General features: G+C 34.9%; 1 protein-coding gene across 1 annotated transcript in view; it reads right to left on the bottom strand.

Annotated features, from left to right (window-relative positions):
* LOC110573137 (disintegrin and metalloproteinase domain-containing protein 18-like) overlaps positions 1–22703 on the bottom strand; it is a 214409-nt gene that overhangs the window by 70371 nt on the left and 121335 nt on the right. The window contains exon 17 of the mRNA XM_021681558.1: positions 12254–12334. Within this exon, the coding sequence (XP_021537233.1) occupies positions 12254–12334 (81 nt within the window). The remainder of the gene's footprint in view (positions 1–12253; positions 12335–22703) is intronic.

The following is a 22703-nucleotide window of genomic DNA, read 5'->3' on the forward strand; positions in this document are numbered from 1 at the left end:
AAAGAAAGAAAGAAAGAAAGAAAGAAAGAAAGAAAGAAAGAAAGAAAAAAAGAAAAAAAGAAAGAAAGAAAGAACAAACAAACAAAAACCACCTGTCAAACAAGAATCCTATATTTGGCAAAATGTTCTTTAAATGTAAGGGAGAAATTAAATAATTCCCAAATAAGGAAGAGTTAGGGAATTCATTATTACTATAGCAGCCCTGCAAGAAATGGTCAATGGAGTCTGGCAAGGTGATTTGAAAGGGCAGTATATTATAATTATAAAGTTATTATAATTATATATAATATTATATAATATAAAGTATATTATAATTATAAAGTTATATGAAAAAATAAACATCTCAATAAAGGTAAATACGTGTGTATTTTTCAAAGCTAAAATTATTGTAACAATTATAACTCTAATTTTTATTTTCTACCAGCTAAGAAACTAATAGATTAAAAAAACAATTATTAGTCTAAAAGCTAGTATTATTGTAACCTTTCTAACTCCACTTTTTTTTCTTTCTTTGCAGCATTACTTTTTTTGAATTTTATTATGTTATGTTAATCACTATACATTACATCATTAGTTTTTGATGTAGTGTTCTATGATTCATTGTTTGCGCATAATGTTTTTATGTAACTTAAGAGGGTAATATCTGATGTTAACTTGAAGGACCATACCTCTGTATAATCTTCTTCTAACAAGCAGGGAATTTTGTTCCTTGATAGAAATAAATGGATCATTTCTGTATGGTTACAAGCCATACTAAAAGACAAAAATCATAATTTGAAGAAATAGAACAAGGTGAAGGTCAGATAGGGTAGATATGTTCGAATTATCAGACTAGAGGTCTAAAAGAACCATGGTTAGTGTACTAGGGGAAAGTAGACGACATAAAAGAACAGATGATAATGCAAGCAGAGCTAGAAACTTAAAAAAAAATATTTTAAATGCCAGAAAGCAAAAGCACTATAGAAGAAATGAATTCTTTTGATGGGCTTATGTGTATACAACCAAAGAAATAATCGGTGAACTTGAGGACATGTCATTAGAAAATTCCAAAACTGAAATCTAAAGAGCAAAAAATAATAAAAAAGACATAACAGAATATCCAAGAAGTGTAGGACAACTAAAAAAGATATAACATGCATGTCATGGGAATACCAGAAGGAGAAAAAAGAAAGGATAGAAAAATATTTGAAGCAGAATTTCCCAACATTAATGATAGACACAAAACCTCAAATCGAGGAACTTCAGAGAATACCAAGCAAGGTAAATATTTCAAAAATCCATGTAGAAATAACATATTCAAACTGTGGAAAATAAAAAATGAAGAGAAAATCTTGAAAAAAATAGAAAAAAAACCCAAAACCTTATCTATAGAAGAGCAAGGAAGAGAATTACATTGGACTTCTCTTTAGAAATCATGAAAGCAAGAAGAAAATGGAATGAAATATTTAAAATGTTGAAGGAAAAACAAATACCCACCTTGAATGTGTATCCATTAAAATTATTATTCAAAAGAGAAGGAGAAATTAAACTATCTCAAACAAACAAACCTTCAGAAACCTTTTCACAAGTGTACCTGCTTTGCAAGAAATGCTTCAGAAAGGACTGATATAGATTAGAAACTAAAAAAAAAAAAAAAGAGTAAAAGAGAATGAATAAAAGAAGGTAAAATAAATTTTTTAATTTTTCTTATTCTTAGTTGATTTAAGAAATAACTTGATTAATATAATGGCAACATTGTATTTGGTGATTAATAGCTTATAGGTAAGAGAAATTAATTACAGAAATATAAGGCATGAGAGGGAGGTACTGGGAATACTCTGTTACAAAGTACTTATACCACCCATAAAAATTTCTAAGTATAGTTGATTTATTGAGAGAAAAGTAAAAATTGAATTCTATAAAATGCTAAATTCAAAACAGAAAAAAAAAAAACAGAAAAAGAATGGAAGACAAAATATAAATGGAAAACAAGGCCAACAAATAGAAAACTGTAACACAGAAGGTACATATTAATCTAATTACATCAATAATTACTTTAAAAACCAATAGTCAAAATACACCATTATTAAAAGAGATTTTCAGAGTGGATAAATAAACAAGAATGTTATCTACCAAGGACCCACTTTGAATATAAAACCACAGCTAGACTAAAAGTGAGGGAATGGAGAAAGATTTACCATGGTAAAACTAATCAAAAGAAAGAAAATTTTCAGAGCTAAAGAGGGCTTTATATAATGAAAAAGAAGATATAACAATCCTTAATGTGTATGCAACTAAGAACAAGGTGTCAAGTTTGTGAGGCAAAACCTGATAGAAGTAAGGAGTAAAAGACAAATTCACTATTTTAGTTGGAGACTTTAACACACCTCTATAACTGACAGATCCTGCAGGCAGAAAATCAGTAAATATATAATTGACTGGACCAGTATCTAATTGGCATTTAGAGAATACTCTACCCAAACAAGAAAATATGCATTATTCTTGAGCTCACAGAGACTATTCATCAAGATAAACCTCATGCTTGGCCATAAAACCCACCTTTACAAATTTAAAAGGATAGCCATCACACAAAGTATGTTTTCATACCAAGAAGGAATGATGGAATTAAACTAGAAATCAATAAGAGAAATATTGCTGGAAAGCCCCAAAATATGTCGTGCCTAAGCAACACACTTCTAAATAATATATTAGTCAAAGAAGTTTCAAAAGAAATTTTAAAAAAGCTAAATCAAAATGTAAATAAAACTTATGAAAATTTGAGATGCAGGAAAACCAGTGCTTTGGAAATGTATAGCATTTAGTGCATGCATTAGAAAAGATCTAAAATCAATAATCTATCCTGTGCTTTGGAAACTAGAAAAAGGAAGAGAAAATTAAATCTAATAAAGACTAGAGTAGAAATAATTTAAAACAAAAATTAATAGAGTATATTAAAACCAAAAGCTCATTCATTAAAAAAAAAATCAATAAAACTGATTAGTCTCTAACCAGGTAAATTCAAGAAAAAAGAGAAAAAAATCAAATTATTGATATCATAAATGAAAAAAATACCACCATTATTGATCCATGAACATAGAAAAGATAATGTAGGGGGAGGAGTTAAGATGGTGGAGAAATAGGGGATCCTAATTTTGTCTTGTCCCTGGAATTCAGCTAGTTATCATATCATTCTGAACACCAGCAAAATCAATTGAAATTTGAGAAAATAATTGCTGCAATTCTACAAATAGAAAAATGACCACTTTTTGGAAGGTAGGAAGTGGGGAGATGTGAATCTGGGGCAATATACTGGAAGATAAACATAGGAGGAGAGGGAACTTGCTTAAGGAGGCTGCCAGAAAGTAGTATAAGCAGCAGAGCACAAAAAATGAAATCTTCACAAGTCTGCTATAGTTGCGGACGGCCCTGGCTTAAAGGTGCTCAGGTGGTGAAGTGGAGCAGAATCCCAGGTTGGACAGTGTGGTCTCAGCATCCCTGGGGTCACAAAAAGAATGGGAGTGCCTGAGTGTGGCAGAGTTCTGAAACATCAGAGAGGGGAAACCATCTGAAAACAGTGAGTCTAGGCACAGGCTTTCTACTTGGTGTTGCCATAAACCTCTTACTGCTGCAAGGTCCCATGACCACTCTCTGGGCAGGGCCCAGCAAAAGGCAGAAGCCTGACAAGACCCCACTCCCTCCCCCAGGAGGAATAGCTAAGTCCACACCACAGGAGTCTGTAAAGTTTGGAGACTTGAAATGGGGTAGCATCCCTGTGACAAAAACGCTCGGTCACAGGCTGAGTGAACACAGAGTTCTGGTGGAAATCAGGGAGACAAGAGTGTTTGACTGCTTTTCTGTGAGGGCTCACTAAAGAGTGGGGAACATGAACTTTCAGCTCCAGGCCTAGAGATTGGGGCACCACCATTTTCATCCCCCCATTTGTTCTGAAAGACTTCAGGGAGCAAACCAGCACCACATGGTACAATCTGGAGCCACTTACACTGAGCCTGGGCCCTGACAATGGGGTGCAATTCCACCAGGGTAAAGACACCTGAGAACCAATCCAACAGGCCCCTCCTCCTGAGGACCAGCAGGAACAACCAGCTAACACCAATTTTACAGATCATATAGAACTGCAAAATGTCAGCTCTTGGGGAAAAGAGTATATAGCATTCATGGTTTTGTCATGATTCTTTAGTCTTTCAGTTTTATTTTTTTCAGGTGTTTTTTTATTTTATCAATTCTATTTTTATTTCTTTCTTAATTTTTATTTTTATATATACTATATATATATTATGGTTTCCTTTTATTGTATTTTATTTTATTTTTGTATATATATATAAGTTTTTATTTCTTTCCTATTTTGGGATCTAGTTTCTTTTAACAGAACAAAATACACCCAAGATCTAGTTTGTTGTTTTGTTCTGTTTTACTTCTTGTTCATTTTTTTCTTATTTTGTATTGTTTCTGTTTTCTTCAGGTTTGTTTTATTTGTATTTTTATGGTTTGTTGTTATTTTTGTCTTATCTCTTTTTCATCTAATCTTTTCTGAACAGGATGATGAGACTCATCCCAAAAGAACGAACAGGAGGCAGTACTCACTGCCAGGGATTTAACCAATATGGATATATGTAAGATGTCAGAACTAGAATTCAAAACACAATTATAAAGATACCAGCTAGGCTTGAAAAAAGCATAGAAGACAGTAGAGAATCCCTTACTATAGAAATAAAAGAAGTAAAATCTAATCAGACCAAAATTAAAAATGCTATTACTGAGATGCAGTCAACAATGGAGGCTCTAACTGCTAGGATAAACAAGACAGAAGAGAAAGTCAGTATATTGATGACAAAATGATAGACAGTAAGGGAACTGCAAACAGAGAGAAAAACAACTACTGGGTCATAAAGGGAGACTTCAAGAAATCAACAATACCATAACATAAAATAATATTTGAATAATAGGGGTCTCAGAAGAAGAAGAGAGAGACAGAAGGGCAGAAGGTTTATTTGAACAAATTATAGCTGAGAACTTCCCTATTCTGGGGAAGGAAACAGGCATTCAAATCCAGGAGCCACAGAAAACCCCCCTTCAAAATCAGTAAAAATAGGTCAACACCCTGACACATAATAGTGAAACTTGCAAATTTCAGAGATAAAGAGAAAATCCTGAAAGCAGCACAGGACAATAAGTCCTTAACCTACAAGGGTAGAAACATAAGACTGGCAGCAGACATGTCCACAGGCCAGAAAAGACTGGCATAATATATTTAATGTGCTAAATGGGAAAAATATGCAAACAAGAATACTTTATTCAGCAAGGCTCTCATTGAGAATAGAAGGAGAGATAGAATCTCCAGGACAAACAAAACTAAGGGAAATTGTGAACACTAAACCAGCCCTGCAAGAAATATTGAAGGGGATCCTTTGAGCAAAGAGAGAGTCCCAAAGTAACAAAGACCAGAAAGGTACAGAGACAATCTAAAGAAACATCTTTACAAGTAATACAATGGCACCAAATTCATATCTTTCAATAATTATTCTGAATGTAAATGGACTAAATGCTCCAATCAAAAGACACAGGGTATCAGATTGGATAAAAAAACAAGACCCATCTATATGCTATCTACAAGAGATTCATTGTAGATCCAAAGACACCTCCAGATTGAAAGTGAGGGGGTAGAGAACAATTTATCATGCTAATGGACATCAAAATAATGCTGAAGTGGGAATCCTTATGTCAGACTAACTGGATTTTAAACCAAAGAATATAATAAGAGATGTAGAAGGACACTATGTCATAATTAAAATGTCTATCCAATGAGAAGATCTAACAATTGTAAATATTTATGTCCCTAACTTGGGAGCAGCCAATCATATAAATAATAACAAAACTAAGGAAACACATTTATAATAACAAAATAATAGTAAGGGACTTTAACACCTAACTCACAGCAATGGACAGATCATCTAAGCAGAAGATCAACAAGGCTTTGAATGACACACTGGGCCAGATGGACTTAACAGATATATTCAAGCATTTCATCCTAAAGCAACATAATACACATTCTTCTCAAGTGCACATGGAACATTCTCTACAATGGATCATATCCTGGGTCACAAATCAGTTCTCAACCGGTATCAAAAGACTGAGATTATTCCATGCATATTTTAGGACCACATTGCTTTAAAACTTGAACTCAATCACAAGAGAAAATTTGGAAGAAACACAAATACATGGAGATTACAGAACATCCTACTAAAGAATGAATGGAAACAGGAAATTAAAGAATAATAAAAAAAACACATGGGAACAAATGAAAATGAAAACACAAATATTCAAAACCACTGGGATGCAGTGAAGGTGGTTCTAAGAGGGAAGTATATAGCAATATAAGCCTTTCTCAGGAAACAAGAAAGGTATCAAATACACAACCTAACCCTACACCTAAAGGAGCTGGAGAAAGAACTGAAAATAAAGCCTAAACCCAGAAGGAGAAAAGAATTAATAAAAATTAGAGCAGAAATCAATGAAATAGAAACCAAAAGAACAATAGAACAAATCAACAAAACTAGGAGCTTGTTCTTTGAAAGAATTAATAAACTCGATAAACCCTTGGCCAGACTTATCAAAAAGAAAGGAGAAAGGACCCAAATAAATAAAATCTTAAACGAAAGAGGAAAGATCACAATCAACACCAAATAAATACAAACAATTAGAAGATAATTTTATGAGCAATTATATGCCACCAAATTAGGCAATCTGAAAAGAATGGATGCATTCCTAGAAACATATAAGCTACCAAAACTGAAAAAGAAAGAAATAGAAAACCTGAACAGACCCATGACCAGCATAGAAATTGAAGCAGTAATCAAAAACCTCCCAATAAACCACAATCCAAGACCAGATGGTCCCCAGCAGAATTCTACCAAACGTTTAAAGAACTAATACCTATTCTTCTGAAGCTGTTTCCAATAAATAAATAAATAAATAAATAAATAATAAATAAATAAATATGGAAGAAAACTTCCAAATTGATCCTATGTGGCCAACATTTCCTTGATCCCCAAACCAGACAAAGACCCCACCAAAAAGGAAAATTAGACAAATATCCCTGATGAACATGGATGCAAAAATTCTCACCAAGACACCAGCTAATAGGATTCAACAATACATTAAAAGGATTATTCACCATGACCAAGAGGGATTACTTCCTGGGCTGCAAAAGTGGTTCAACATCCAGAAATCAATCAGTGTGATACACCACATTAATAAAAGAAAGGACAAGAACTATATGATCCTCTCAATTAATGCAGAAAAAGCATTTGACAAAATACAGCATCCTTTCTTGATAAAAACTCTCTGCCATGTAGGGATAAAGGGAACATACCTCAATATCATAAAAGCCATTATGTGAAAAACCCACAGAGCTTTTCCCCTAAGTCAGGAACATAACTGGGATGTCCACTCTCAGCACTGCTGTTCAACATAGTACTGGAATTCCTAGTTACAGCAATCAGAGAACAAAAAGAAATAAAAGGCATCCAAATTGACAAAGTCACATCAAAATTTCACTCTTTGCAGACATTATACTCTATATAGAAAACTCAAAAAAGCTCCACCTCAAAATTGCTAGAACTCATACAAGAATTCAGGAAAGTGGCAGGATATAAAATCAATGCACAGAAGTCAGTTGAATTTCTATACACTAACAATGAGACAGAAGAAAGAGAAATTAAGGAATTGATCCCATTTACAATTGCATCAAAAACCATGAGATATCTAGGAATAAACCTAACCAAAGAGGTAAAGGATCTGTACCCTGAAAATTACAGAACTTTTATGAAAGAAATTGAAGAAGACAAAGAAATGGAAAAACATCCACGCTCATGGGCACAAATGTCTATGCTACCCAATGCAATCTATACATTCAAGGCAATCCCTATCAAAATACCACCAACATTTTTCACAGAGTTGGAACAAACAATTCTAAAATTTGTATGGAACCAAAAAAGACCCTGAATAGCCAGAGGAATGTTGAAAAAGAAAACCAAAGCTAGTGACATGACAATTTTGGACATCAAGCTGTATTATAAAGCTGTAATCATCAAGACAGCTGGCATAAAATAGACACATAGAGCAATGGAAGAGAATAGAGAACGCAGAAATGGACCCTCAACTCTATGAACAACTAATCTTCAACAAAACTGGAAAGAATGTCCAATGGAAAAAAGACAGTGTCTTCAAAAAATGGCATTGGGAAAACTGGACAGCCACATGCAGAAGAATGAAACTGGACCACTTTCTTAAACTGCATACAAAAATAAACTCAAAATGGATGAAAGATCTAAATGTGAGACAGGAATCCATCAAAATCCTAGAGGAGAACATGAGCAGCAACCTCTTTGACCTTGGCCACAGCAACTTCATGCGAGACGCGTCTTCAAAGGAAGGGAAACAAAAGCAAAAATGAACTATTTGGACTTCATTAAGATAAAAAGCTTCTGCACAGCAAAGGAAACAGTTGACAAAACTAAAAGACAATCTACAGAATGGGAGAAGATATTTGCAAATGTCTTATCAGATAAAAGGCTAGTATCCAAAACCTATAAAAAACTTATCTGGGCACCTGGGTGGCTCAGTCGTTAAGCGTCTGCCTTCGGCTCAGGTCATGATCCTGGGGTCCTGGGATCGAGTCCCGCATCGGGCTCCCTGCTCAGCAGGAAGCCTGCCTCTCCCTCTCCCACTCCCCCTGCTTGTGTTCCTGCTCTAGCTATCTCTCTCTCTGTCAAATAAATAAATAAAATCTTTAAAAAAAAAAGAACTTATCAAACTCAATACCCAAAAAACGATAATGCAGTCAAAAAATGGGCAGAAGACATAAACAGATATTTCTCCAAGGAAGACATACAAATGGCCAACAGACACATGAAAAATGTTCAGCAGCACTCAGCATCAGGGAAATACAAATCAAATCCACAAGCCTCACGCCAGTCAGAATGGTTAACATTCAATACAATCCCAATCAAAATTCCATTTGCTTATTTTGTGGATACTGACAATCTGATTTGGCCAACTTATGTTTATATAGAAAGGCAAAAGACACAGAATAGCCAACATACTACTGAAGAACAAAGAAGAATCACTTTGACTACCTGATATGTATACTTATTTTAAAGCTAAAATAAAAGAGTGGAGTATTGGCAAAGGAATAGATAAACAGATTGATGGAATCAAATACAGAAATCAGAATTAAATCCACAGAAATATAGTCAACTGGTCTTTGATAATGGAGCAAAGGCAGACAGTTCAATGGAGAAAGAATCATCCTTTAAAAAATGGTGATGGAAATTTACATGCAAAATTAGTACTTATGCCTTTCATAAAAATTAGCTCAATGGATCATAGACCTAAATGTAATACAAAACTATAAAACTTGTAGAAGGTAACACTGGAGAAAATCTTGGTGACCTTGGGTTTGGAGATAGCTTTTTTTTTTAAAAGATTTTATTTATTTATTTGAGAGAGAGAGAATGAGACAGAGCAAGCACATGAGAGGGGGGAAGTCAGAGGGAGAAGCAGACTCCCCGCCGAGGAGGGAGCCCGATGCGGGACTTGATCCAGGGACTCCAGGATCATGACCTGAGCCGAAGGCAGTTGCTTAACCAACTGAGCCACCCAGGCGCCCTGGAGATAGCTTTTTATATATAACATCAAAAGCATGTTGCATGAAAGAAAGACATGGAATTGAATATTGAAACCTTTGTCTTTAACAATGGGGACCAGATTCAGGAATGTCCACCACTTGCAGTCAATCAATTACTAAAATTTTCAATATAATCTGTTGTTTTTTTCTTAACTTCTTGATATATTTAGATCATTAATAAATGGTAAATTGCTAGGGAGTCTAATTTAAAGAAAAGTATATACCCAAAAGAGTTGGAAATTTATCTTTTCACAAAAATCTGCACATGGATATTTAAGTAGTTATATTCATAACTGTAAAAACTTGGAAGCAACCAATATGTCTTTCAGTGGTGAATAAATAAATTAACTGTGGTAAATCCAAACAGCAGACATGAAGGAACCTGTATGTTACTAAGTGAAAGAAACCACTCTGAAAAGGCTGTATGCTGTATGATCCCAACTATATAACATTCTGGAAAAGGCACAACTATGGAGACAGTTAAAAACATAACTGGTTGTTGTAGGTTGAGTGGAGACTTAAAGAGGGGAAGCACAAAGGATCTTTAGGCCAGTGAAATTATCTTATGGTATTATAATAATGGATATATCTTACATTCATCCAAAACCATAAAAGTACAACACAAAGAATAAACCCTAATGCAAATTATCAATAGTTGGGGCGATTATGATATGTCAATGTATGTTCATCAATTGTAACAAGTGTGCACCTTTGATGCAGGATGTTGATATTGGGGGAGGCTATGCATGTGTCAGGGAAAGAGATATATGAGAACATTCTGTATTTTTCCCTCAAGTTTTCTGTGAACCTAAAACTGCTCTAAAATAAAAAAGTCTTATTAATAAAAAAAATGTATCAGAAATGAAAAAAGAACCACACTACAATGACTGCCAATACTTTACAATAAGATTTCTTAAACAACTACATGCTCATAAAATTGAACTAAAATGGCAAATTATAGGGTTATAAGTCAACTCTATCAACTGTAAATAATAGAGTTGTCTGTTGAGATGTCATTGGAAAGTAAACAGAGCTTCTCCTAGATTCAGTTAGATTTTACTTGACATTTTCATTTTAATTTTGAAATTAATAAGCATAGAGAAAATCATAAAATAAATGCAGTTTAATCTTATTTACTTATTTTATGTGTCATATTTCATAGTGAAAAATTTTATTTAAAAATCCAAAACCCTAAGTAAAATAAAATTGGAATCTAAATGGTAGTAGGTGAAGAAAACAAATTTGTATCCAATAAAACAGTATCAATAATTTACAATCTATAACTTTGAGATTTAATAAAAATCATTTGAACTGAAGACCTAAAGCATAACTAAAGAAAGGAAAGCAAAAGATCAGGCCAATAATTGTAACTATAGAAAGTAAAAAACAAAACATGAAAATGTAGTTATCTTCTTTGTTAACAGCCTCTAGAAAATTAAAGACAATGCAAGAGGCATTTTATATATTCTAAATCCGATCAATTTAAAAATTATAAAATTGAATACTGATAAATATGGTAAATCTGGGATAATTCTTATAGTGTTGACTGCATCTTACACTGATTTTCTTTTAGGAAAAATAATTTTAAAAGGACCAAAACTATAAATTTTAAGATGTAAAAATTAAATATAAAAGTAACAACAAATTTGTGTTAGCAGATTAAGATAGATAAACAGTTGGGAAGAAATAAAAAGTTTTTGCATAAGGATATATTTCCTATTAGAAACCTCTTCGTGGGAACAATCAGAAAATTCACTAACATGTCAATAGGTTTTTTAGGTATATTTCTATAAAATATTATATAGCCGTAAATTTTAATTATTAAGAAAATGAGGGAGTACAAAATATGTCCACAATTACAAGTAAAACATATTTATTGGCATAAATGGTTTTTATTTAAACATGTTATTAATTCATAAGTTGTGGATGTTCACAATAAATTAAACACATGTAGTACAATTTGTTTAACAGTTTTTGAATTAGCCCCACTGAGTTTTATTTATTTATTTATTTATTTATTTATTATTTATTATTTTCAATTAGCCAACATATAGTACATCATTAGTTTTTGATGTAGTGTTCAAAATTCATTAGTTGTGTATAACATCCAGTGCTCATCACAACACGTGCCCTTCTTAATACCCATCACCCGGTTACCCCAATCCCCCAAACCCCTTGGTTCTGTAACCCTCAGTTTGTTTCCCAGAGTCCAGAGTCTCTCATGGTTTGTCTCCCTCTCTGATTTCTTCCCATTCAGTTTTCCCTCCCTTCCCATATGGTCCTCTGCTCTATTCCTTATGTTCCACATGTGAGTGAAACCATATGATAATTATCTTTCTCTGCCTGATTTATTTCACTTAGCATAATCCCCTCCAGTTCCACCCATGTTGATGCAAATGGTAGATATTCATCACCCCACTGATTTTCTTTATATTGATTAGCTAGTCTAGGCAAGTTCAGTTTAAAAGTAACTAGACTCTCAATTCTCCCAAGTAAGATAAACTTTTACTTAGAATTACCCACAAAAATAACATTTAATTTAGAACTACAGAAAGAAAAGTTACTTACCCCATTTCCTTTGCATTTTTTAGCAGCATTACATTTTTTTCCCACCAAATGAACTTCTTTGCAGGTTTTATTTATACAATACTAAAATAAAACAAAGATATTTCATAATCACTCACACATTTGATGTAATATGAGAAAATAATTATTTGTTATATACACATAAGAGATGCTTAAGTTGAGACATTTTATTCCATATTACTCTGATTCTGGTACAAAGATTCCAGCATTCCAATACAAAATGTAGATAATAATCAATTAAAGAAAAATAACTGAGGGTGTTTGTCTTGACATATTTTTTGTAATAATGTAATGTAATTTGTGTTTTGATACTTAGAATTTGGAATTGAATTGAAGATCTCAATCAGGGAAATTTTCTATATTATGTTAATGTTCTGTTATAAATAATTGATTAGATTAATATTAATGATTTGTCCCCTCAAAAATTGGAAATAATTCATTAATTTTATTTGGGTTTCAAATACAAGTTAGTATTTTGGATTATAAATTATCATGAACCTTTGTTATAATATTGATAAGAATAATTTATCAAGAGAAATATTTTAACTTCATTTGTATCCATTGTAAAACCCTTGTTATGTCAAAATGAGTAATCCAGTGGTAATCAGTCACCTGGATATGTAACTTTTGCCCCATTTACCTTTTTATATTTTGTTAACTGGCCTCCTGGCTTACATTCTTTTGTTTTATTTTAAAAAGGAGCATAAGTTATAAGTAATACATTGAAAATATGAAGATAATAAGAATAAAAATTAGCTTTGTACAATTACTTCCTGAAAATTAACATACACCCAATAAATCATGTTGCATATGCCAGCCTACATTTGTCTCCTCTTTTCAACATAACATTGGAAATTTTAGCCAAAGAAATTAGGTGATAAAAATAAATAAAAGGCATACAAATCATAGAGAAAGAAGTAAAATTATCTTTGTTTGCAGATTACATAATTATATATAGAAAACCTTAAAGACTCCACACACAAAAAGGTTTTCAGAACTAATTGGCAAATTCAGTAACGTTGCAGGATAAAATATTAACATACAAAAAATCAAACTCATTTCTTTACACTAGCAATAAGCATTATGAAAAAATCAAGAAATAATTCAATTTATAACAGTATTAACCATTATTAACCAACTAAACTTAACCAAGCAGGTAAGTGATGTGTACACTGAAAACTATAAAGGAATGCTGAGAAAAAAATTAAAGGTGTAAAGATATAGAAAGATAGCCTGTGTTCATGGACTGAAAGACATAATATTGTTAAGATGCTAATACTATCCAAAGCAATCTACAAATTCAATGCAGTATCTGTCAAAATTCCAAAGACTCTTTTTCAGAAATAGAAAACCCATCATAAAATGGAATTTCAAGGGACTTGAAATAGCCAAAACAGCCTTAAAAAAGAACAAAGTGGGAGAAATCACACTTCTTGATATCATAACTTTCTACAAAGCTATAGCAATGAAAACAGTGTGGTGTTGGCATAAATTCAGAACTATTGATGAATGGCATGTATTAGATAGCTAAGAAATAAATCCTAGCATATATGGTCAAATATAGTAGACAGCCAAGAAATAAATCCTTGCATATACGGTAAAATTATTTTGCTGCCAAGACCATTCAGTGGCAAAGGACAATGTTTTCAACAAATGATCCTGGAAAATTGGATATACCTATGAAAAAGAATGAAATTAGATCCTTATCTTGTACCATATACAAAAATTAACTCAAAAGGATTCAAGACCTAAAGAGCTAAATGATAAAACTTTTAGATGACATAGGGAAAAGCTTCATAACATTAATTTGGAAATGATTTTTTGGATATGATACCCAAATGACAGGGAACAAAAGACAAAACAGATACATTGGACTTCATAAAAATTAAAAGGACTTTTGTATGTCAAAGAACACTATCAAGAGACTGAAAAAGCAATCCACAGAATGGGAGAAAATATTAACAAATCATGATCTGGTAAAGGATTGGTATCCAAAGTATATATAGGATTCCTTAAACTCAATGATAACAAAAACCAATACCAAATTAAAAATAGGCAGAAGACATAAATAGACATTTCTCCAAAGAAGATACAGGGATAGCCAATAAGCTTGTGAAAAAAGTTCTACATCACTAGTTATTCAAAAAATGAAAGTTAAAAACACAATAAAATATCACTTCATGATCCAAACAAAAACAAAATAGAACAGAAATTAAGTGTTAGTAAAGAAGTAGACAAATTGTAACCCTTGTGAATTACTAGTGGGAATATAAAATGGTGCAGCCACTGTGAAAAACAGAACGGCCATTTCTCAAAAAAACAAAACAAAACATAGAATTAGAATATGATCCAGCAAATCCATGTTTAGGTATATACCCAAAGAATTAAAAGGCAGGGACTTGAAAAGATGTTTGTACACCAAATGCTGTTCATAGCAGCATTATTCACAATAGCCAAAAGGTAGAAACAACCTAAATGTCCATTGATGGATAAATCAATAAACAAAATGTGGTATATAAAAATGATAGAATATTATTTAACCTTTAAAAGAATGAAATTCTGAGTTTGGGAAGATAGCAGAGTGGAAGGACCCTGAGCTCACCCTGTCCCATAATGTCAACTAAATATGGTCTACATCCAATTCAACAAAATGGGAAGTGATGGGAAGACTGGGAGAACAAACTCCACAACTGAATATAGAGAAGAAGCTACATCTGAAAGGTCAGGAAAGTCACAAAAGCGTAAATAGCCTGCTTGCAGGAGGGAGAGAGCTGAGCATGTAGAAAGGGCAGAGAAACAGGCCCTCACACCAGAGGGATGACTAATTCCCACAATGTTTGGCTTTAAAAACCAGAGGGGCTGATGGGGCACCTGCCTGGCTCAATCAGTAGAGCACATGACTCCTGACTTCTGGGTTGTAAATTTGAGCCCCATGTTGGGTGTAAAGATTACTTAAAAAATAAAATCTTGAGGCACCAGTGTGGCTCAGTCAGCTAAGCATCTAACTCTTGATTTCAGCTCAGGTCATGATCTCAGAGTTGTGAGATTTATCCCCGAGATGGGTTCTACACTCAGTGCAGAGCCTGCTTAAGATTCTCTCTTCTCCTCTCCCCCTGCCCCTCCCCCTGCTCACTCACTCTCTCAAATAAATAAATAAATAAATAAAATCTTTAAAAAATAAAATACAATCTTAATAAAAAAGAGAGGCTGAATTCTGTGAGTTTATAAAACCAGTGGTACTTGAAGCCTGGAGGTTTAAAAGTCTGCTGCTTCAGCACTGGCTACCTGAAGAAGGTGAGTGATAGCTGGGTCACGGCCCTTAAAGAGACAGCAGCCCACAGAGAAGCAACATAAAAATGACAGTTAACACAACTCTGGGGGAAAACAGGAGGTATATCTATTCATACTGATTTCATAGTGTGTTGGGTGAATTCTCTGAAAATGAGGGAGCTGAAAGACACCATTTTCCTCCCCAGCCCCACAGCATAAGCACAGAGCCACCTGCAAGAGGAAGGAATTCACAGACACTTGCTACCTAACCCTCTTCCAGTGAGCTATGCCCATGAGTTCTCCTAAGGACTAGCCCACTCCAAACCTGCTAGGCTTGGCCCTGGCCTCAGGGTAAATTTTGTCAAAGCTACACATATGCCCCAAGTAGCCATCAGGGGCACAGCTGCCACAGCACAACATGCACATCTACTGCACCACATGCAACCATTTGCCTCCAGCTACCATTGCACACTTTGCCCAATCAGCCACCTTTGTGCACTGTGCCCATTCGTGTGGCCCCAGCTGCAGTCCCACATCATGCAAAGCCACCAGGTACACAGCAGTCACCCCACTTGGCCAAGTCACCACACTCTGCTCAGCCCCAGGCCCCCGCCATATAGTCATACTGGGCCCAGCCACACCCAGCCATCCTTGGGCACCATGCCCAGCCTTGCTCACCCAGCTGCCCTTACACAGAAATCTCAGCCCCCACAGTGCTTTGGGGGATCTGGTGTAGGACTAGTGACCTGTGCAAATTTTCCTAACATTGCACCCCACTCCCAGTTTCCCTGGCAGACATGTCCCCTTAGAGCTGGACTGCCTGGGTCCTACTAACATCACAGAGAGCAAGTATAGCCCAAAATAGGCAGATAGTCAGTGAAGACTACAGCACTGAAAGGAAAAGTGACTCAGACACAACAGCAAGGCATAAACAACACATATAGGATAATTTCCTGAATTGTTAGATTCTGGTGAACAGGAGACACTGCACTGCAGGGCACTCCAGGACTGCTTCTTCATAGTATCACTACTTTCAAGAGCAGAAGATACAGTTGACTTTCTTAACACATGGAAACAGAAACAGAGAGGAAGACAAAATGAGGAGACAGGAAAATTTATACCAAAAGAAAGAACAGGACAAGGCTACAGCCAGAGAGCTAATTGAAACAGATATAAGTAATATGCCTGACAGAGAATTTAAAGCAATGATCATAAAAATATTCACCAGACTTAAGAGTGGAAGACATGAGTGAGACACTGAACACAGAAATAAGGAATAACATAGCAGAGATAGGGAACATTAAACAAAATGACAAACAGGCTTGATTAAATGAACAGCAGAATGGAAGGAGTAGAGGAAAGAACTAGTGACCTAAAAGAAATAGTAATGGAAAGTAACCAAGCTAAACAAAAGACAGAAAAAAGAATTATGCAAAACAAGAAAGACTTAAGGAAATTAGTGACTCCATCAAATTTAATAACATTCATATTATAGAAGTCCCAGAAGAAGAGAGAGAAAAGAGGCAGAAAATTCATTTGAAGAAATAATAGCTAAAAACTTCCTCTAATCTGGAGAAGGAAACAGATATCTAGATCCAGGAGGCACACAGAACCCCCACCAGAATCAACAAAAGCAGACCCACACTAAGACATATTGTAATTAAATTTACAAAATATAGTGATAAAGAAAAAAAAAATTAAAAGCAGCAAGACAAAAGAAGTCAGTAGCTTACAAGGAAAACCCATAAGGCTAGCAGGAGATTTTTCAACAGAAATTCTGAAAGTCAGAAGAGAGTGGCATGATATATTCAAAGTGCTGAATGGGAAAAATCTGCGAGTAAGAATACTCTATCCAGGTAGGCTATCATTCAAATAGGAGAGATGAAGAGCTTCCCAGACAAACAAAAACTAAAGGAAGTCATGACTACTAAACCAGCTCTGCAAGAAATGTTAAAGGGGACACTTTGAGGGGAAAGGAGAAACCAAAAGTGATGGTATAGAGGTAGGAAACACAAAAGCAGTAAAAATGAATAATTTTGTAAATAATTAGTGAAGAAACTCACACACACACACACACACACACAAAAGGACATAAATATAATAACATATACTTAAGACATAGAGAGCTGAGGAGAAAAGAATGGATTCAAACTTAAACAATGATCAACTTAATATAGACTGCTATAGGCAGAAGTTATATATAAACCTAATAGTAACCATATATCAAAACCCACTAATAAATATGCAAAAAATAAAGAGAAAGAAATCCAGTTATATCACTAAAGAAAATCAGCAAAGCATGAAAGACAAGAAAAGATAAGAGAAAATTTTTAGAAACAACCAAGTAATAAAGTGGCAATAAACATATTTATCAAAAATTATTTTGAATGTAAATGGATTATATGCTCCAATCAAAAGATATAGGGTGACAATGTATAAAAAACAACACCCATCTATATGCTGCCCATAAGAGACACATTTTAGACCTAAAAACAAATGCAGATTGAAAGTGAGAGGATGGAGAAACATCTATCATGCAAATGGATATCAAAAGAGAGATGGAGTAGCAATGTTTATATAGGAAAAAGTAGATTTTATTTATTTTTTAAGATTTTTAATGTATTTATTTGATAGAGACAGCACAAGCAGGGGTAGTGGCAAGTAGAGGGAGAAGCAGACTCCCGGCAGAGCAGAGAGCCTGACGTGGGGCTTGATCCCAGAACCCTGGGATCATGACCCGAGCTGAAAGCAGACGCCCAACTGACTGAGCTACCCAGGTGCCCCAGAAAAAAGTAGATTTTAAAATAAAGACTTTAACAGGAGACAAAGAAGGACACCATATAATAATAAAAGGGACAATCCAACAAGAAGATATAATAATGGAAAATATTTATTCACCCAACATAGGAGCACCCAAATACATAAAACAGTTAATAACAAACATAAAGGAATTAATTGACAATAATACAATAATAATAGGAGACTTTCACACACCACTTACACTGATGGACAGATCATGCAAACAGAAATACAAAGAAACTGGCTTTGAATGACACAATGGACTAGATGGATTTAACAGATATATTCAGAACATTCCATCCTAAAACAGCAGAGTACACATTCTTTTCAAGTGCACATGGAACATTCTCTAGAATAGATCACATTAGCCCACCAAACAAACTTCAACAAATTCAAGAAGATCAAAGTCATACCATGCATCTTTTCTGACCACAAAGCTATGAAACTAGAAATCAACCAAAAAAAAAAAAATCTGGAAAGACCACATATACATTGAGATGAAATAACATGCTACTAAACAATGATTGAGTCAAACATCAAATAAAAGAAGAAATAAAAAAGTACATGGAAGCAAATGAAAATGAAAACACAACAGTCCAAAACCCTGGGATGCATGAAAAGTGGTTCAAAAAGGGAGGTTTACAGCAATACAGGCCTACCTCAAGAAGCAAGAAAAATCTCAAAAAGCTTAAGCTTATACCTAAAGGAGCTAGAAAAAGAACAATAAATGAAGCTAAAATCCAGCAGGAGAAGACAAATAATAAAGATTAGAGCAGAAATCAATGATACAGAAATTCAAAAAAAAAAAAAAAACCAAACAATAGGACAGGTTAATAAAACCAGGAGCTGTTTCTTTGAAAAAAAAAATCAATAAAATTGACAAGCTTTTAGCCAGAATTATCAAGAAAAAAAGAGAAAGGACACAAGTAAATAAAGTCAAAAATGAGAGAGGAGAAAACTGGACAGCAACATTCAAAAGAATGAAACTGGACCACTTTCTTACACCACACACCAAAATAAATTCAAAGTGAAACCCATAAAAATCTTAGAAGAGAACACAACCAATAACTTTGACATTAGCCATAGCAACTTCTTTCTAGATATGTCTCCTGAGGCAAGGGAAACAAAGGCAAAAAATAAACTATTGGTACTACATCAAAATTAAGAGCTTCTGCACAGTAAAGAGAATAATCAACAAAACTACAAGGCAGCCCACAGAAAGGGAGAAGATATTTGCAAATGACATATCCAATAAAGGGTTAGTATCCAAAATTTATAAGGAACTGGTATAACTCAACACCCAAAAAGAAATAATCCAATTTAAAAATGGGCAGAAGACATGAACAGAGATTTCTCCATAGAAGACACACAGATGGTCAACAGACACATGAAAAGATGCTCAACATCACTTATCATCAGGGAGATGCAAATCAAAACTACAATGAGATATCACCTCACACCTGTCAGAATGTCTAAAATCAACAACATAAGAAACAACAGGTGTTGTTTAGGATGTGGAGAAAAAGAAATACTCATGTAGTGTTGGTGGGAATGTAAACTGGTACAGCCACTGTGGAAAACAATATGGAGGTTCCTTTAAAAGTTGCTTCATTTCTATCATGGTTTTCAATATTCTTCTAGCACCCACAAACTTCCTGTTTCTATAGTCACACCTACATTTTATTTGATACAACTGCACCATATTTGTAGGTGCCCAAATCTCTATCACTTATATATTGCTGTATAACATATTACCCACTGAATTAATAGCATTAAATAACACACATATATCATATCAGAGTTTCTGCAGGTCAGGAATCTAAATATATATTAGCTGGGTTCTCCAGTCTCTGATAAAGCTATTATCAAGGTATCATCTGGGATTCCTGTCTCATCTGAAAGTCTGACTTGTAGATATTTGTATTGCCATGCCATGGCATCCCACAATAAGGATGGATCTCACCAGTCTAGTGTTTCTCCTGGAGCAGCAAGGGGTTGGTGCTCCCACAATAGTCATCTCAACCCTAGGGATCTGTGCTGGAAACACAAACCCCCAAAATATATGGCTTAGAAAACCAAAGAGACTGATGCCCAAGGGACCCAAGTGCTATACAAACCTGAGATTTTCCTTTTAAAGAGCTTACATATGGTCTCACTCAGCTAAAATCCAGCAAACCAAACAAACAAAAACAAACACAAAATCCCCTAGCAGTTTGAAAAGCATTATGAATATATGTGAAGGAGATTCATTTGCTAATTCAAAAGTCTCTGGTGGAGGAGACTTCCTTGGAGTCAGAGGCATGGGCAGATACCATTTTTGCACTCTGCTCCTATCCTGTTAGCACGGGGAGGAAGTTCAGATACAGCACATTCCCTCCACATTGCCAAGACAAGAAAGGGTCAGCATTTAACTACTACCCTACTGCCTTACTGAAGTCTGGTTGTGCAGGCAGTTGTATCACTCTCCCTCTATCTGGCTCGGGCAAGTGAACATGAACATTCTCATGCTCACTAGATAAAATCAGTGAGCATGGACAATTCTGACACTCCTCTGCTCTCTGGCTGGGGCTGGGGAGAGCAAATGCCTGTGCCATTCTCCCACTCTGAAACTAAAGCCAGCATACACACACAGATAAGGACTCTCAGCTACAACCTGACCTATGGAAATGTGCAGTTAAGATATATTATCACTACCTTTCTTAAGCCAGCAAACATGCTCTAATCCCTATACTCTCCAACTGTATATGCAAATCTAGTAGGCATGGATAATCCACACAAGGAATGCCCTTTGATCTACCTGGCTCTGGTGGCCAAGGAGGCTGGTATTCCTAAGCTCCATGGGAATGTGAAAATTGGAAATGCAGTTCTTGGTTGTTCACCACACCCAGGTTACTACACAGACAACAGACTGAAACACAACCCCAGTCTTCCTGTGGAAAAAGCCTATTTATGAAGTATGGAGCTTCAGCCTGAGGGACAGTCTTCAAATTTCTTCCACATGTAGAGGCTAAGGAACCACTCCAGGAAATGTAAGCAGGGAGACACCATCCTTGCACACATTCTGGGCCTCACTACAGCTCAAAGAGACCTCACAGAAAGGAGCATATGCACTTATCTGCAACCTCAATTTTTGCAGCTATCACCAAAAGGACACTTCCAGCTTTCCTGGACTGGCCTCCAGCAGGGATTATAACTGCAGTCCCATAGGACTGTACATATATGTTTATATTTTACATATTTACATATTGCCTAAGGGTCTGGTTTCCAATCAACCTGAAACTAAGTGCTAAATGAGATTCCTCTCATTGAATATTGAGAGGTCTTGGCACACTCTCAAAAATAGGGATGAATCAAGAAAAAATCAGGTGGTTAGACAATCACAAAGGTTTGAGAGATAATCAAGAGCTAGGATAAGGTTGAAAAAGAAAGTTGATCATGTACAAAAAGCCACCCCTTCAAGATTGAGAGAAGTGGCTGTTTTATTTAATACATAGAAATAAACACAGAGGGTCAAGCAAAATTAGGAAACAGAGAACTATAACCCAAAATAAAGAACAAGAAAAAAAAAAACACAGGAAAAGAGTCCTAAATGATATGAAAATAAGTAACCTACCAGATAAGGGATTCAAAATAATGGTTGTAAAATGCTCACTGAACTTGGGAGAAGACTGGATGAACACAATGAGAAAGTCAGCAACAAAAAAGAAAATGTAAGAATACCAAATAAAAGTCACAGAGTGAAGCATACAATGACTAAAAAAAAAATTCACAAGAGGTTTTAACAACAGATTGGGTGAAGCAGAAGAATGGATTAGCAAACTGGAAGACAAAGCAATGGAACTCATCCAGACAGAACAGCAAAAAGAAAAAAAAAAAGAACTTTAAAAAAAGAAGAAAACTTAAGAGACCTTTGAGACAACATGAAGCAGAATAACATTTGCATTATTGGTGTTCCAGAAGGGGAACAGAGAGACCAAGGTACAGAAAACTTATTTGAGAATACAACAACTGAAATTTTTCCTAACAAAGGGAAGGAAACAGACATCCAGGTCTAAGAAACTCAGAGAGTTCCAAATAAGATGAACCTAAAGCAATTCACCAAGACACATCATAATTAAAATGATCCAGCAGGGGCGCCTGGGTGGCTCAGTCGTTATGCGTCTGCCTCCGGCTCAAGTCATGATCCCAGGGTCCTGGGATCGAGCACTGCATCGGGCTCCCTGCTCCACGGGAAGCCTACTTCTCCCTCTCCCACTCCCCTTACTTGTGTTCCCTCTCTCACTGTGTCTCTCTCTGTCAAAAAATGAATAAAATCTTAAATAAATAAATAAATAAATAAATAAATAAATAAATAAATAAATAA

Source organism: Neomonachus schauinslandi, chromosome 2, assembly GCF_002201575.2.
Source record: "Neomonachus schauinslandi chromosome 2, ASM220157v2, whole genome shotgun sequence".
In the NCBI taxonomy this organism is placed as follows: domain Eukaryota; kingdom Metazoa; phylum Chordata; class Mammalia; order Carnivora; family Phocidae; genus Neomonachus; species Neomonachus schauinslandi.